This window comes from Eurosta solidaginis, chromosome 5 (genome assembly GCF_040869045.1).
Source record: "Eurosta solidaginis isolate ZX-2024a chromosome 5, ASM4086904v1, whole genome shotgun sequence".
NCBI lineage: Eukaryota > Metazoa > Arthropoda > Insecta > Diptera > Tephritidae > Eurosta > Eurosta solidaginis.
The window spans coordinates 18,148,014-18,163,949 of NC_090323.1; the positions used below are offsets into that span (position 1 = coordinate 18,148,014).

Here is a 15,936-nt window from a genome sequence, read left to right on the forward strand (position 1 = left end):
TTTTTTTTTTTTAATTTTTAAATTGTTTTGTTAGGGCATTTCGAACCTAGTAAACCTCCCAGAGCACAAACTGAGAACAAAAACTTTTTTTACTTCTTTTCGAAATCCCTATTTTATTAAGGATGTTTCTACACTGTCCGAAATCTGTTTGTTTCCCCCAGCAATTTTAAGTTTTTAGGACAACTTCCTTCAATGACCTTCAGCTACGTAACTTAAAAATAAATTTTTAATATAATATTTTCCTAGCTCTCTAGTGTACAACGAAGAGGACGACACGTTTTTCATATTACAAGATGGTTCTTTACTTATCATGGATAAATATGGAAATGATAGTTATACGGTGGACAAACACTATTGCCTGGATATCGACAATGTATCAGGCGTTGCATATGCCATCACCTGCATTACAGCCATTGAAGAGCATTTGAAACATGGCCAAATGATTGCGATTACTATATTGATGCTCATATCCATACCATGCTTATTAACTGTCTGCTATCTACATATACGACTGAAAGAATTACGATCCGTACATGGATTATGTTTGAGTTTATTATCCTCATGTTTGGCTATGGGTTATTTTTTACACTCTTTGGTGCATATATTCAAAATCGATTCAATGAATCTTGGCTATATAATACAGTTTTTCATGCTATCATATTTTATATGTTTTTTCTGTCTCTGTTGGAATGTATTGATAAACATATGGTAAGTTTACAAGGAAATTAGGTAAATAGTAGTCGTACATACAATAAATATGTATCTATACTTGTTTATATATGTAGGTATCGTATTCCAATGAATAAGCGATGTTCAAAAGTGCGTGTGTGGTGTGTATTTGGCGTAAATTGGTTGATCTGTTGTACAGTCGCGGGATCTTTAGTGGCCATGACAATTCATAAGGGACTGCCCGGGATGCCATCATATTTCATGCAGGGCGTAACCGCATGTGAGTTTTTGCAATTAACTTAATTTCACTGACTCACTTTGTTTTGTTGATTTTCCGACAGGGTGGATAAATGATGTATATTGGAACGATTTTCCGTCATCCTTTGTCAAATTTGATTACTCGACAAACCGGTTTCAGTGTTGTGCCATTATCAGTGTTGATTTTCATTCTCGAACACAACGCCGAAACCGGCAATAAAAAAAACGGAGAATCGTTCCAATATATCTCATTAATTTCACTGCTTTATTTTGGAGTTACAAGCGTAGCCCACACCGAAGGAAATGAAGCTTGAAAATCAAGAAATCAGGTTTGTTGTTCTTGAGTTAACAGTTATTCAGAAAAATTTATCGTATGGTGGTTAATTAAATGGAGTTTTTTGTGATGAGGACAAACATGTTTTGGTCGTTTCAACAGAAGAAAAACTGTTGATCAACCGTGTAGCTTATCGGGAAGCTAATTAAATTTCGATTACAAAATTCTGTTCGCTACACTGAGTCAAGCTAAATAAAACCGTTTTAAAAAACACGGCTATAATTTTTATATTCTATTAGATAAATGAGTAATATTCTTAAATTATCTTCTATTAACATTGTTCTGTAAAAATGATATATTATCTGTTAATCTGACACTTCTGTTAAAAGACAAATATCTTTTAATCTTTTATATCGACAGCCACTGTCATATTTAAGTTTTCATTGGTATTTTAGGTAATTGTTAGTTAACACCAAGGATCGCCAAAAGCTTATGGAAGCGTGACCACGCCTACTTTGAAATCCAAAAATAAAAAAAAACTTCGAAAATTCATAAAATACGATTTTTTTGAATATCTCGATCCTTGCGCCACTTAGCAGCGATTTTTTTCATAGATCGCTTTCTATTCATGTATGAATTAATTACGTGTTCCAAATATGAACTAAATCGGACCACAAATACGATTTTTTTAAATATTTCGATCCATGCGCCACCTATGGGAGTTTTTTTCTTCTTATTATTGCATTGTTCTCGGGTTCTGAACTATATTCAAAGTTTCAAGCTTGTAGCTTATCGGGAAGTTACTTAAATTTCGATTACGAAATTCTGTTCGCTACACAGAGTCAAGCTAAATAAAACCGTTTTAAAAAACACGGCTATAATTTTTTATATTCTATTAGATAAACGAGTGATATTCTTAAATTATCTTCTTACTTCAAACTTTTCACTAATATGTATGTATATCCCATATTCAATTTTTAAGTTCAAGTGAGGCGAAATAAATTTTTCTCAGTGCATGACTATTCTTCATTTTGTTTTCTAAAAAAAAATAGCGACAACCAATCAGCGAGCAGAAATGGCGCTGGCACGTACCCACACCCAGGCGGACTTGGTAGTTTTCAAAATTAACGTATCGCATTGTTTTCTTGAATGCATTTAAAAATACTTCTACATGCGTTCAATAAAAATTTAATTTATTTTAAAATTTAATTATTAAACAAATCAAACAAAGATTCATTGTTTTCGTACAGGTGAACCAAAAATATACCCAAAAATATCACTTCAAAAATCATTTTACACGAAATTATAGCAGTTTAGTTCCTAATGGGCACAGCAGAATACATTCGGTTGTTGGGATAGAATGCGTGCGCGCGGGGATGTGTGGTGCGCTTGCCTAAGCGTTTTACAAAAACAATTGCGTGAAAGCGCTTATGGGGTGACGATGACTGGTTAACACACTAAAGCCAAAAATTTTTGAATATAAAGATATTGCATGCGCGAACTTCGGTGGAAAGCAGCGGAGCGTAACAAAATTCTAGTAGGTCACTTTCACCACACCAAAAACTTTAACACAACTTTTAACATAATTTAAGCACAGAAATACACTGATTGGAGTTTTAGTGAGTAAAAGTTAAAATTCTGAACACATTAGCTGAATAAAAAGTGTACAAATAATTATTAAATAACAAATACAGACAGTGGTAGTTTAACAAATTCTGCTGTGGTATGTGGTGAATGTGACCTACTAGAATTTTGTGAAGCTTGCCTCACACGATTTTTCGTCTATGCAATGTCTCTATATTATATCGTTTCTGCTAAAGCTAGGCTGCCACCGTGGTGTGATGGAAAAAACATCACAATCGTTAGAAAAAAGCTCTTTATTTGTATTTTTTTTTAAACTTTGGCTTACATTTGATGAACAATGGCAATTTCGATCAGTAATTCGGTTGATTTTACCAGTTTTTTTCATTTCGTGCAGGCTTCACCAAAACCATAGCCGTATCAGACAATGTAAACGTCGCCGGAAATATAATCCTCACTGTAAAAATAACCGTAACTAACAACCGCGCAAACTTTTTAAGGGCTATGATTTGAGGATACGTACTACACTCATCACATGCAACTCACATCATATAACTGATATCACATTACATCACAACACCCCAGCAAATAAAGTCTCTAATGTTAGAGAATTTTTATATATACACGTTAGATAACTAGCATACTCTCGACTCGAGAAAATTATGCGGAACTACACTAGGACCCGAGTCTAGAATGATTAGAAAACTATTGCAAATTAAGTTTACGCTAGGAATTCAGAATTTTATGTATTTGGTGTTGGAAACGTTGCTATAGCAAATGTAAGCTACGGATCGTGAACAACTTTTTTTCGTTTAAAGTTTTCTCCATGGCGGAACGATACAAGGTGGCAGCATGGGACAGCTGATTATGAACTTTTTTTATTTGATTTGATACATCAACTTCCGGTGCAGTACGATTTTGACATTTGTCCATCGAATTTACAAAAACAAAGCACAAGGAACTTTTATTTATGTTTGTAGGTATGTCACCATGCTGCCACCTTGTATCGTTCCGCCATGGTTTTCTCTTTGCATATTTTGTTTTGTTCTGACAGTTGTTAATTTGCTATTCAAAATTGAAAAAATAAACTACGATTTTTGATGTTGCGTATTTGCCACGATTTTTAGGCGTTTTGTGTAAAAATACTACACCATTTGCACAAAATCCTGAACCTCCCTAATAGGGAGATTATCTCGATTTGATAATTAGGTCTCATTTTGTTTGAGAACGCTATGTTTCTGCAGTGTGTCCCGAGTCGTCATCTAACATCAGAAATTCAAGAGCAGGAGTAGTTATCAAATGTTCCTCTACTCTTGATCTAACTTCAGTATTTGTTTGGACTTTCTGTTGCAGCCAAAATACATCACAACTTCAATATAACATTACGTCATATCATCAAAGAAAAGAATGCCCAATATTTTAGTTTGTTGAATAATTTCCTTTTGGCACCCATAGCAGATCGATCGGAAAAAAGTTGATTATATTGCCAGTGGGCATTCACAACAAACTGGTTTAATTTGTAACTAGATGTGATACACGTTGCTATATTACAATTTAACGCATGACTTTCTATCACATCGTACTGTTTGATACTATCATATAACCTGGAAATCACATCATATAGCTGCTGATATCATTACACATCACACCACATTCATTTGCAAAAGCAAATACATTACACTTTGCATATAACATCACATCATATCATTATAAAAAATATTATTTCTTATTTCTATAGTTTTCTGAACAAAATCAGAAACAAAAAAATTTTCATAAAAAAAAAAAATATTTAAATAGCAACTACCTGTTTATGAAATTTCAGCCATTCGTGAGTCTCAACGATATTTTATACCACCAGTATCATCATTCCTCTTTTTATCATTTATCGCCTTGATGATAGCATTTTTCGGGTTTCAAAAAGTTAAAAAACACAAAACAGCGGCTTCCGCAGAAAATACGAAAAATGGCATTATTTACACAAATGTAACAGCTACAGGAATCGATGAAATGAAGTATGAGGAGGTTAAAAAAGAGTAAGTTTACAAAAGAATGTAATGAGGTGTAAATAAACTCAATGATAAAAATATAAATATTATTTTATTTGTTTTTCGGCAGCGCAAAGTGCATAAGTTTCTTGGGCGTCATATTAATTGTATCTTGGCTGTTGGAAATTGTTACCTTCTATTCACCCGGTCCTGAAGCCTATCTAATGGTCATGGAAATGGTTAACGGCTTACAGGGTGTATTCATAATGTTGATCTTCCTCGTAGTGAGGCGTAGACGTACCATTATATTGAGATGGTGGTATGATCGAGGATCACATCATGTTGAAGACGTCGAACTTACAGCTATTAATAAATAAATTTCGATCTTTTACATTCACGCGAAATTCATGCCTACATATAATCACAATAAAATAAGTCACTAAAGTTAACATTATTCATATTAAATATATGTATGTATATGTATATATACATTAGGGTGGGTCGATATGTATGGACGAAAGTTAACCTATATCGCGCCATCGATTTTTCGATAGGATTTGGGCTCAGGAAAAAAAGTTCCACTGCGCATACCCAAAAATATAATTTTCGAGCCTGTGAAATTTCATTTTTTTTGACTTTTTTCGACTTTGATTTTTAAGTTTTTTTTTTTTCATGACCTACTAAAAAAATTTTCATATGTATACCCTGTCCGACCCAAAAATGTCCGCTAAAACCGTCGTCGATAACAGTTAAAAAAAAATATATATTTTCGACTTTGATTTCGCAGGCTCGAAAATTATTTTTTTGGGTATGCGTAGTGGAACATTTTTTTCCTGATCCCAAATCCTATCGAAAAATCGATGGCGCGATATCGGTTAATAAATCGACCCAGTTAATATACCTATATGTATCTAAATAAATATAGTAGAAAATATCGCGGCTTCAGTAAGGAAATGTTGAAAGGTGTTCACTAAAATGTATTTTTAAATAAAATTACATTTATTATATGAAATATACGTTTATACATACATAGCCGACATATGAATATGGCGCATGGTGCTGGGAAAAACTTCGTCTGCGAAATCAGGCGAGACTAACCTGCGTCGCCTTGTGTGATTTTAAGAAGAGCTAATTCGTTGCAATCCCCATTATGCCTAACAAGAGAAACGGAAATATCGTAATATCAACAATGCGGCTCAATACGTCTCGCTGATTTATTCCAATTATGCAGCAGCCCTAGTGAGTAAGCGTGTACAGGCGCGACATCTCCATTCAGCAGATCCTTAAATTTGGAACCTCAAAGTGGAAATCAACCTACTGGTCCGCTGATCGATAACTCCACAGAACACAATTATAAACTATCAACTGCATAACTTCCAACCACTTTGTCGACTTAGAGCTTCAGTTCTTTGCACAATGTGATGTAAAATAGGTCAGTTGTTGCGATTATTAGCGCAGTTGGGGGTTCGAACTGCGTGCGCTAGTCCGACCATATTTTGAGAAAGAATTGGTGCAAGTTCTTTATCAACGCTTGGTTGTTTTAGATTTTAGTGAGCGCTAGCGCTGTTGATGGTCCTTCGCCGGATATATGTAGTTCCGGTACGTTCCGGTAGCTAGTATTCAGCCCTATTCTGCATTTCGACTTGGATTGGAATTTTTTCGATTTGGCAATTTTGGTATTCTGTGTTCCAATCTCTTTCGATCCAACTTCGAATCGTTCGATTTTTTGTATTCTGCATTTCGATCGTAGTTCCGTTTTTCTAAGTTGCAAATTTGTTGGCGGAACAATATTTTCTTTTTATTTTTTTTATTAATTTATAACAGAATTTTAACAAAAATGTAAGTAAAACTTGTTAAGAAACTTAGAAGGCTTGATGATGATTGTTTTTTTATATGTTTCCAGGTCAAAAACAACATGTCGATGTCGAAGTCCTTGGACGTATTTGCCCCGCAAAAGTACCTAACACATACTTTAAAGCATCCTTGTTAAGTCGAACGTTTTTTTTTTGAACCTAAATAAGAAAATAAGTCATTAAACTTTACCAATTTTAAGTTCAATTTCTTACAATTCGTCACTCATCTCAAATGTATTACACAAATCTCGCAATATTTGCCTTTCCATTCTCGCCTGGCAATTTTCGTATGCATGCTTTCCAACTCCATTAATAATACCGCGGCTATTGATTCCATTATAATAGACAGCTATAATTTGTGTCTGTTCGTTGGGTCCAGTTATATGCCAAAGCAAGCTGCCGGCGTAGAGGAAGGTGAAGCGAAAACGTAAACAATCCTTGCGGAAAGAATAAATAAACCTTTATAAAGTATTTTGGACCAGTGCAATGAAATTAGCATCCTTAAAATTCAGAAAATGTCAACTATTTTCGTGCAGGAATCCGTTTTAACAAAACTTGGTGGCCACGGCAGGGAATTGGCCAAAAGAACGACAAAACACACTTACAATTATGAAAGCACTTCAATCAAAAAAATATAATACTGCGGAAATATATTCTATTGCTTTTTTTTGTAGAAAATGGTGTGGATAATAAAATATAAACGTTTTTCAGTGTTTTTACAAATTTTCTTTAATTTATTTTGTTCCAATGTTCACACATTCCGTAGCAACAGCTGATTTCGAAAAATCATTTGCTCTTCCTCTTCTCTTTACGATTCCGTCGTAATGCAGAATACCAAACTTCGATTGAAGCGGAGCGTAGAACGGGAACGTAATCGAAATGCAGAATAGGGGTGATTATTAAAATAGTAGCCCGTCCATTTCGGGAATGATTCGATATGACCTCGTTAAACCTTCTATGTCATATCATAACCCCTCCTCTTTCCCTAAGCTAGCTCCGTGAACAACTTGGGGTGCATTGTCTCGCTTGCTAAATATGTGTATGATACAATTATATTTGATACATTTATATTTGTAACAAGATTTGCCTCGGGTAGGTAAGGTTGACAATTTGCTCTTGCAACCCACCGTCATCCACCGGATTTTCTGATAGAACTTTCAGTCACTTTTCCCATCACTCAACAACATTATGGACACATTCAGTCTATTTGAGGTCTTTTCGGTCAGCCTAGTTGAACCCATCACCCAATATCTAAAACTCCTCGTATTTGTTTTTCTTAGTAGGCGTGGTAACGTTTTACAAGACGGTGATTTTAATCAAAAATCTGAAAGGTGGTATTATTTATTATGTATTTTCTAAAGCATTTCGATCTCCGTTTTTAGAATGTCTTGATACAACCTTTGATAACACAGGCCGACAAAATTTAACCCAAAAATTAAAATTTAATCCAAATCTGGCCTCAGATTGCCCTATCAGCTCTGGTTTTCGAGATATCCTAACCTAAAAGTGCAAAAAACACCGTTTTTACCCATATTTGAGGTTATGTAGCCTTGCAGATGTTTTCTTTCACCAAAATTAAAGGATGGCATCTTTAAATATAAGTCTTCTTTCAAATGGCGTTGAGTTTGCTCAAATATATTTTTTCTCGCAGAGATATCACATTTTGAAATTTTCATGTTTCTAAATTTTCCTGCACCTGAAAATCGATTGAGATAACATAGACATGATATAGTCGATTACTAATTTTCTTGAATTGAGTCTTAGCTGATAGAGCAATTCTGAGGCCAGATTTGGATTCAGCGCATCTTAAACCTTCGAAAATATATAGTCCGGTTTCTGGGTCTGAGATGCTGTTGGCCTGTGTAATTTTCGATAGAAACTAGATTAGACAGTCTTTTAAAACGTTATCGTAGGCGCCTCTCTTCTCTTTTTGCGTCAACGTATGAATTAGTAAACTAATAAGAAGTCACTTCCTGAAGTTCTGAGACAAGATGCGGGGGGTCCTGTATAAGGATTACAAGGTTCCAAAAACGTCTAGACAACTAAGCTCAAAGACACAAATACAACAAAGAAATGTAAAGTGCGGAGCAGAGCTGCACACGCCCATGAAAAAATATATATTATCGAGTTTCCAATAGTTGCTAAGCAACGCCGGTTGTCTATTATTTTATGTCAAATAACAAATTAATTTACTAATCATAACAAACTCCTTCGAAACGAAAAAAAATTCCAACTTTTTAAAAAACAAATTAGTTGAATATATTTCAGACTTCAGGATCTGAACGACTAAAGAAAAAAAATCATTTATTTACTAAAATCGAGCTCACGAGTTTTCAAACGTTAACGAACGAACTTACCGCTGCTTGGAATAAGTTTAAGGTTTTGAACCCAATACCTTAATACATCGGATACATTATGTCGCTTGTCTATATAACGCGTCACAATGAGAACATCAAAAATATCGAGAAAACTTCAGATTTTTATACTTTAATGCAGGGCAGCTTCATAAGTCGTCCTAAAACAGCTAAGAGGAATAAGATTGTAAGCGCTGTCATCAAATTACCCGATGGCAAGCAGTTATTGACGGGTTCACATAAAAGTGAACATAAAACAATGGGTTACAGTGAGACGCCGTTACGTGAGCCATGCGAATATTTGCGGAAAAATGGTGGCGTCAAATGGCAACGTAAGCGTGATCATGTCTGTCCAAAACGTAATGAGCCGATTATGCCAGTACCACGCCTTGAAGATTTGAAAAAGAAATGTAATGAAAAAACTAAAAAAGTTAATTTTATTAAAAAGAATGCTTTATGTGTTAAGGGTGCACCAGCTAAATGGCATCCGCCAAAATATATTGACTTTCATACGGGCACACCACGTCAATTACAAAATTCTGGACTCCTTCCACAATATGTTTGCTCTAAGGATTATGGTAAAATACCAAATTATCTGCCCAATCGTAAGCATAAATTGCGCAGCACACTTGAAGCTTGTAAACAAAAGGAAAGAGAATTAGAAGAACGTTGCGAACTGAAAACTGCTGCAATTCGTCAATTGCCAACGGAGGAGAGAGATAATATACTAAAGGTAGGTATGTAGTTAAATTTAGGTTATATATTAAAAATACCTCCGATTTACCTCCGAGGAGATTTTAGACCGAGCTTCTCTTTATATTTGGGTCGTGCGCCCCTTTTATAGTTTTTCCTACAAATTCGAATGGGGTCTACATGTCTTAAGCCGACTCTTGAACGGCATTTGCAAGGCAGACGAGTTTTCACTGAGAAACTTTTAATGGCATAAATACACTCGGAGTGTCGCCAAAGCACTGTAGAGGGGCGACTCCGCTTATAAAAACTGTTTTTTAACTGAAAAAACTTGTTTCTAAGTTTGTGGTGTTGCTCTTCCGGGACTTGAACCTAGGATCTACGGTGGTGGTAAAATGAGGACAACCTTAAAAGGAATACTGCTAGGGTGGGTGGACGAAGTTAATTTCCTCAGAGTCTCTTTTACTTAATTGGCGCTTAACCGTTTAAACAGTTACGGCCGTCCAACAAGGCGCGCCAGTCGATCCTCTCTGCAAACTGTCGCCAATTGGTCACACCAAGGGACTTTAAATCGCTTTCCACCTGGTCCTTCCAACGGAGTGGGAGCCGCCCTCTACCTCTGCTTCCATAGGCGGGTTACGATAGAAACACTTGGCCAGAGCGTCATCTTTTACTATTTCGAAATTATGCTGACTCTCGGAGGGTGGAGCCGTGTGTAGAAATCCACGAAAGTGAGGAAAGCTTCTGATCGCCATTCACATGGGAATGGCCAGAGCGATTCTTCTGCATGTGGTTCAAGCAGCTCACTACTTCCGGTCGCTTGCGGCCAAGTATCCTCTGGGTAGCCACTAAACATCCGCTTAGTGCTGAGCTAATGTGAGAAGGCGACAACCTAGCCATACCACTCTGACATAATCGATTTAAGGGCTAGCCAGGGGATCTTTCATCCGCAGCGTCTGTCCACCACGAGGGGCGGCTACAAGCGGGCGTCTGTCTTGGATCAAGCGGCTCGCTATATAAACGTGCAAGTAATATGTTCACCACCGCTGAGCGGGTTGTGCGCTGGGCTTGGAACACGTCGTTGTTGTTATTGTTGTTGTTGTAGCGATAACGTTGCTCCCCGAAGGCTTTGGGGAGTGTCATCGATGTGATGGTCCTTTGCCGGATACAAATCCGGTACGCTCCGGTACCATAGCACCATTAAGGTGCTAGCCCGACCATCTTGGGAACGATTTATGTGGCCACATTAAACCTTCAGGCCATTCTCTCCCTCCCTACCCCCAAATTCCATGAGGAGCTTGGGGTCGCCAGAACCTCGTCTGTTAGTGAAACAGGATTCGCCTTGGATAGGTGAGGTTGACAATTGGATTTGGAGAAGCTATATATTGCGCTGGCAACCTGAAGAGTTGCGCTACACAGCTCCTTGAATCTGGTATTTTAGTCGCCTCTTACGACAGGCATACCTACCGCGGGTATATTCTGATCCCCTAACCCGCTGGGGTGAACACGCCGTCAAACCCCACTCCAATGAAAAGCAACAACAAGCTTCAGTCTCTTTGGAAAAAAAAATGTTAAGGCAGTATTCAAAGCTACAAGAGCGAATGAACATCATAAGATAAAAAGCGGTTGTATTATTATATATGTAAAAAAGAGTTGATATTTGTAAATGAGGTTTTTGTGCAAGGTGTCTGAGCTAACTTGAAAAACATGGGTGGCTTTCCGTAATTCGATAGTTGACACTCGTTGATTCGATACTTCAAGTCGATATCGAACGCTCGATGATGCCGTTTTAGTTCCCGTATCTTGGTATGATCCCTTTCGTTTGCAGATTTCAAAGGGTGTTTAGAAAGCTTTTTGGAGCTACCAAAATATTTTCTTTTATAAATAGCGTTTGTTTCTTAATCTCTGATGAAAAAATCATTCCCTAAATAATCACCAAAGCATAAAATTAAAACTTTCAAAAAGGCAATTCGACACCTAATTTGGTATCGAACAGTTTGTATCGAACGTTCGATACGACGCGTCGATAATTTGTGTTACGGAAAGCGAAAACGATTATTTTATACTCGTTCTTGATCGATATCGAATTACAGAAAGCCATCCCAGGCAGTAAGCCAATGTAGAAACTGGTATTTAGAGGGCTTGAGAGTAAGAGCGGGAGTTGAAGAGTGCGATTGAGAGGAAAATAAAGGGAGGGGAGGAACAGGAAGAAAAAATGAAAGATTGATTAGGAGAGAAAGGGGAAGAAAGTGATAAGGAGAGGAAAAAGAAACATGTTTCTAGTCAAAATAATAATCGGTTGAGAATTGAGGTGAATGCAAAGCCTAATCAAATATACGAAAGTTAAGTTTAGGTACATTTAACAGTTCTTCAAATATATTTGGATTTAATTGACATTTGTTATTTACATTTGCAGGGTCTTAAACAGAGCTTCAACGATGTATTTAAAGCTTACCAAGCTGGCTCATTGTATTGCGACACCATCTCGAAGCGTTTGCGGAAATCAAATTTAGAGAGACAATTACGTCAATTGGAGCATGATATTTTTCTTCTAGAATCTAATCCAGTAATATATGTATCTGAGTTTTAATTTTCAAGCTTTTAATACACTACTGGAATTTGAATGAAAAAAAAATTTCATTCGAAGATCCGGACCGATATCTCAAATATGGTAAAAATTATTAGTTACAACAGGGCCGGCTTTCCTTAAATCGATAGCCGACACGCGTCGTTTCGATACTTCAGTTCGATACCGAACGCTCGACGAAACCACTTTGGTTTTCTTATTCGATATGACTACTTTTGTTTTTAATTTTGCAAAAAGAGTTGAGAAATATTTTTGAAGCTTTCAAAATATTTTCTATTATGAATGTAGTGGTTGGAGCAACTTTTATTAAGGCAACACGCCTAAAAGTATGTTTTTATTTAATCGAAAATTTACAGCAGAAAGAAAATTTTTGAAAATTCATTTATCAAGATTGAAAATTAAAAATTCAATAATATTATTTTCAAACAAATATTTAAAGTATTACAATACAATATATAAATAACAATATAATTATTAAATACACACGGTGAACATTGTGTGTTTTTTAACTTTTCATTGACAAAGTAATAATTTCTTAAATAACCTCAAAAGCATATATTTTCAACTTATGAATATTGCCCGCGATAGCTAATTACTTACCGAATAGTTTTTATCCAACGTTGAGTACGACGCTTCGACATTTTGTGTTATGAAAAGCCAAAAAGGTTAACTTGACACTCGTTCTTGTGCGATATCGAATTACGGAGTCACCCCAAAGAATCAAAAGCCTTATTTTCACAAATTCACCCATACAGAATTTGTGTAAATTTTGACAAATTAGGTACGATTTTCATTTGAATACTGCTACAGTAATTAAACCTCCCACCAATGCCGTATAAAATCGAAATACGTTAATGTCGTAATGTGAATTCAAGCAGTCCACCGCTCCAAAGATGTGAAGTTACCATAAAAATGCGGGTGCGCGCTTAAGTCTTCGTTCAACATTGACACGTGGTAGGGACGCAACAGATTAAATGATTACACTGAAATGACAGCCCTTGGTCGGGAAAAATCCCTAGTCGTGCCGGTACATAGAACCGGCTGCCTTAATACGTCATATTTCATTATCGCTTTCTTACTTTTATAATAAAAAAGAAACATGACCGATTTTGGTTTCTAGTATTTATTTATACTTTTCAAAATTAAAAAAATCATACAATACAATGCATGTGTTTATGTATTTTGCTCTTAATACTATAGAAGCTAAATGCAATTACCAATTATTTACATAAGAAAATCAAATAACATGATTTTTACAGGACACTATTAAATTTTCTTTCTGGTTGATTGTTATTATTAAATGAAAAAGAAAAGAAACGCTTATGTATTTATGTATGCATGGTAAACGTAAGACTAAGTATGTAGTGCGTATTCTCTTCAATCAAGTATTGCATAATACATGAATTCATAACTATACACATTATGCAACAAATATTTGAAACTATTTTTTTTTGTTAGCTATATACATTATATATTATATTAATGCATTTCCAACATTCTGCGGTGAACGCCCTATTAATTGTATAATTATTTTCTAATGGAGTTAGTAGCAACATCAGTTTTGACTAACTACAGTTTCCCGGAAATTTTTAATTTTTTGCACAAAGAATGCTTCTAATGCTTCGGCGCACTTATAAAACGATGAATCCTTTGGATTGTAGTAGCGACAGTTGTCGAATATTTTTGTCATATCACCAATAAATTCTGATAGTGTTGTGTAAACATTTGTATCCAGTTTCTTTTCAATTTTTTGTAGATCTATTGCGGCGAAATAAAGAAAATTATATAATGAAAAAATAATAATTTTAAAAGCTATGCTTAACAGTACTTACCCATAGGTTCTTTTATGACTTTATAGTAGTCAGGCGCTTCTTCTGGATCAACTGGTTCCATGAAAGGCCATGCACTTTTGTGTGACTGGAAAAAATGTTAAGATAAAAATACAAATTGTACGTAGCGTGGCCACTTTGTTACAGATATTTTTATTTTTTTTTTAATTTCAACTAAAAAATTTGCTGGGTTTTTGGGTAACGTTCGAATTGAAAAAATTCCACAGCCTAGGCGGCTGTACTTTAAGATAATTTTGAGTTTTAACAACAAGTCTCAAGTCGATGATAGAAAAGTTAAAATAAATTGTGCGTGGTTTTGGTTGCTCACCTGTATTTGCTTAATAAGTTTCTTTAATTCGACTGTCTCATTTTCAGCTAAATTCTTCATATTCGCCAAATTAACCGAATTATTACGCTGACATTGAGGACAAATATATTCATCGATAAATTCTGCTTCACTTTGTACAATGCCCACACAACGGCCATGGAACCAATCTTGACATTTATCGCAGCATATATAAAATTGTGACTCATCATACGGTTGGCGACACGAACAATAAAGTTCCTGAGTCTCACGCGCACGTTTACAATCTTCGCATATAAATTCAGATAATTTTTTAGATGCTTCCTCTGTTATATTGACACAATCGCCGTGAAACCAATTACTGCATAAGTCGCAACCAACATAGAATCTATAAAAAAAAAGTTAACATTTTTTATAATTTTAAACATGCAAATTCGCTTCTCATCAAAAACAAAAATTTAAGCAAAGAAAATAATTTACTTTGTATCATCGTACGGCGTGCGACAAATGCAATATAGTTTTTCTTTCTTTCTACTGACTTTCTTTTGTGCTCTACCATGCAGAGTTTTTGACGGTGTTATTGCTGTTGCTTGTGGCGTTGTGTTATAGCTCCTGAATTGTTTCGTTGCTCTGCAAATGTTGAAGTTATAATCACACTGGATCACAAATTCCAACTTTGTTTCTGCACCAGAGACGCCATTATGTAATTCCTATGTAAAATCACCCCCTGATTCCGAAAATCAAAGTTATTTTTAATTCTATGGTAACCTTCTTTAGATATTTACGACTTACCGTTTTTTCAAAAAAAAAAAAAAAAAAAAAAAAAAAAATTGGATCCACTTAATCATCTATACATATTTCAAGAACGAATTGAGCAATTCCAAAACGGTTTGAAGCCTTTAAAAGGTAATAAAATTTGTTATAAACTGTGCATACAACACTTTTTGCTAGGCCCTGCAGATTCAAAGATAACGAACAATCATTACGGATTTTTAAATTTTTTTTTGTAAACATAAAAAAAATGTGTAATTTGCGAGGAAGGATCTCGAAAACTTTTTATTTTTTTGCAGATTTTTTTTTCTCTCTAAGCTCTGTTTTATTACAAAAAAAAAAATAATATTGTTGAATGAAAGCTTATTTTTTTAATAAAACAGAGCTTAGAGAGGAAAAAAATCTGCAAAAAATAAAAAGTTTTCGAGATCCTTCCTCGCAAAGTACAAATTTTTTTATAGAGAAAAAAATCTGCAAAAAAATAAAAAGTTTTCGAGATACTTCCTCGCAAAGTACACATTTTTTTATATTTTTACAAAAAAAATTAAAAAAATCCGTAATGATTGTTCGTTATCTTTGAATCTGCAGGGCCTAGCAAAAAGTGTTGCATGCACAGTTTATAGCAAATTTATTTAATTTATTACGTTGTAAAAGCTATAAACCGTTTTGGAATTGCTCAATTCGTTCTTGAGATATATATGATTAAGTGGACCCAATTTGTTTTTTTTTTGAAAAAACGGTAATTTGTAAATAAAAATAACCTTGATTTTACATAGGAATT

General features: G+C 35.1%; 3 protein-coding genes across 8 annotated transcripts in view; 2 read left to right on the forward strand and 1 right to left on the reverse strand.

Moving 5' to 3' along the window:
- mthl14 (methuselah-like 14) overlaps positions 1 to 5,216 on the forward strand; it is a 37,281-nt gene extending 32,065 nt beyond the window's left edge. For all 4 annotated transcript variants that reach the window (XM_067791540.1, XM_067791537.1, XM_067791536.1 and 1 more), the window contains exons 4-7: positions 247 to 708; positions 786 to 949; positions 4,605 to 4,815; positions 4,898 to 5,216. In XM_067791540.1, coding sequence (XP_067647641.1) covers positions 247 to 708; positions 786 to 949; positions 4,605 to 4,815; positions 4,898 to 5,144 — 1,084 coding nt within the window. In that variant the 3' untranslated portion in view covers positions 5,145 to 5,216. The remainder of the gene's footprint in view (positions 1 to 246; positions 709 to 785; positions 950 to 4,604; positions 4,816 to 4,897) is intronic.
- A 529-nt stretch (positions 5,217 to 5,745) lies between these two features.
- LOC137253933 (enkurin) lies at positions 5,746 to 15,249 on the forward strand. Of its 2 annotated transcripts, XM_067791542.1 has the most exons (3): positions 5,746 to 6,606; positions 6,671 to 9,707; positions 12,081 to 15,249. In XM_067791542.1, the coding sequence occupies exons 2-3, from the start codon at positions 9,036 to 9,038 to the stop codon at positions 12,252 to 12,254; spliced, it is 846 nt and encodes a 281-aa protein (XP_067647643.1). In that variant the 5' UTR covers positions 5,746 to 6,606; positions 6,671 to 9,035; the 3' UTR covers positions 12,255 to 15,249. The 2 variants fall into 2 exon arrangements, with proteins under 2 accessions (XP_067647643.1, XP_067647644.1); XM_067791543.1 differs by having other exon boundaries at positions 6,581 to 9,707.
- The window catches only part of E(bx) (nucleosome-remodeling factor subunit NURF301 E(bx)), a 74,462-nt gene continuing 65,374 nt past the window's right edge, over positions 6,849 to 15,936 (reverse strand). The window contains exons 12-15 of one of the 2 annotated variants that reach the window (XM_067791529.1): positions 14,865 to 15,014; positions 14,409 to 14,772; positions 14,084 to 14,168; positions 13,359 to 14,009 (exon numbers count right to left, since the gene is read on the reverse strand). In XM_067791529.1, the coding sequence (XP_067647630.1) occupies positions 13,807 to 14,009; positions 14,084 to 14,168; positions 14,409 to 14,772; positions 14,865 to 15,014 (802 nt within the window). In that variant the 3' untranslated portion in view covers positions 13,359 to 13,806. Of the gene's footprint in view, positions 7,058 to 13,358; positions 14,010 to 14,083; positions 14,169 to 14,408; positions 14,773 to 14,864; positions 15,015 to 15,936 lie in introns of those variants that run through there. The other variant, XM_067791530.1, reaches the window with a different exon arrangement.

What these genes read in the sequence shown, in the direction of transcription:
- LOC137253933 (XM_067791542.1), top strand. Translation starts at nt 9,036, where the DNA reads ATGTCGCTTGTCTATATAACGCGTCACAATGAGAACATCAAAAATATC. An exon ending in AGAGAGATAATATACTAAAG is followed by an intron (nt 9,708 to 12,080) that starts GTAGGTATGTAG and finishes TTACATTTGCAG; the next exon opens with GGTCTTAAACAGAGCTTCAA.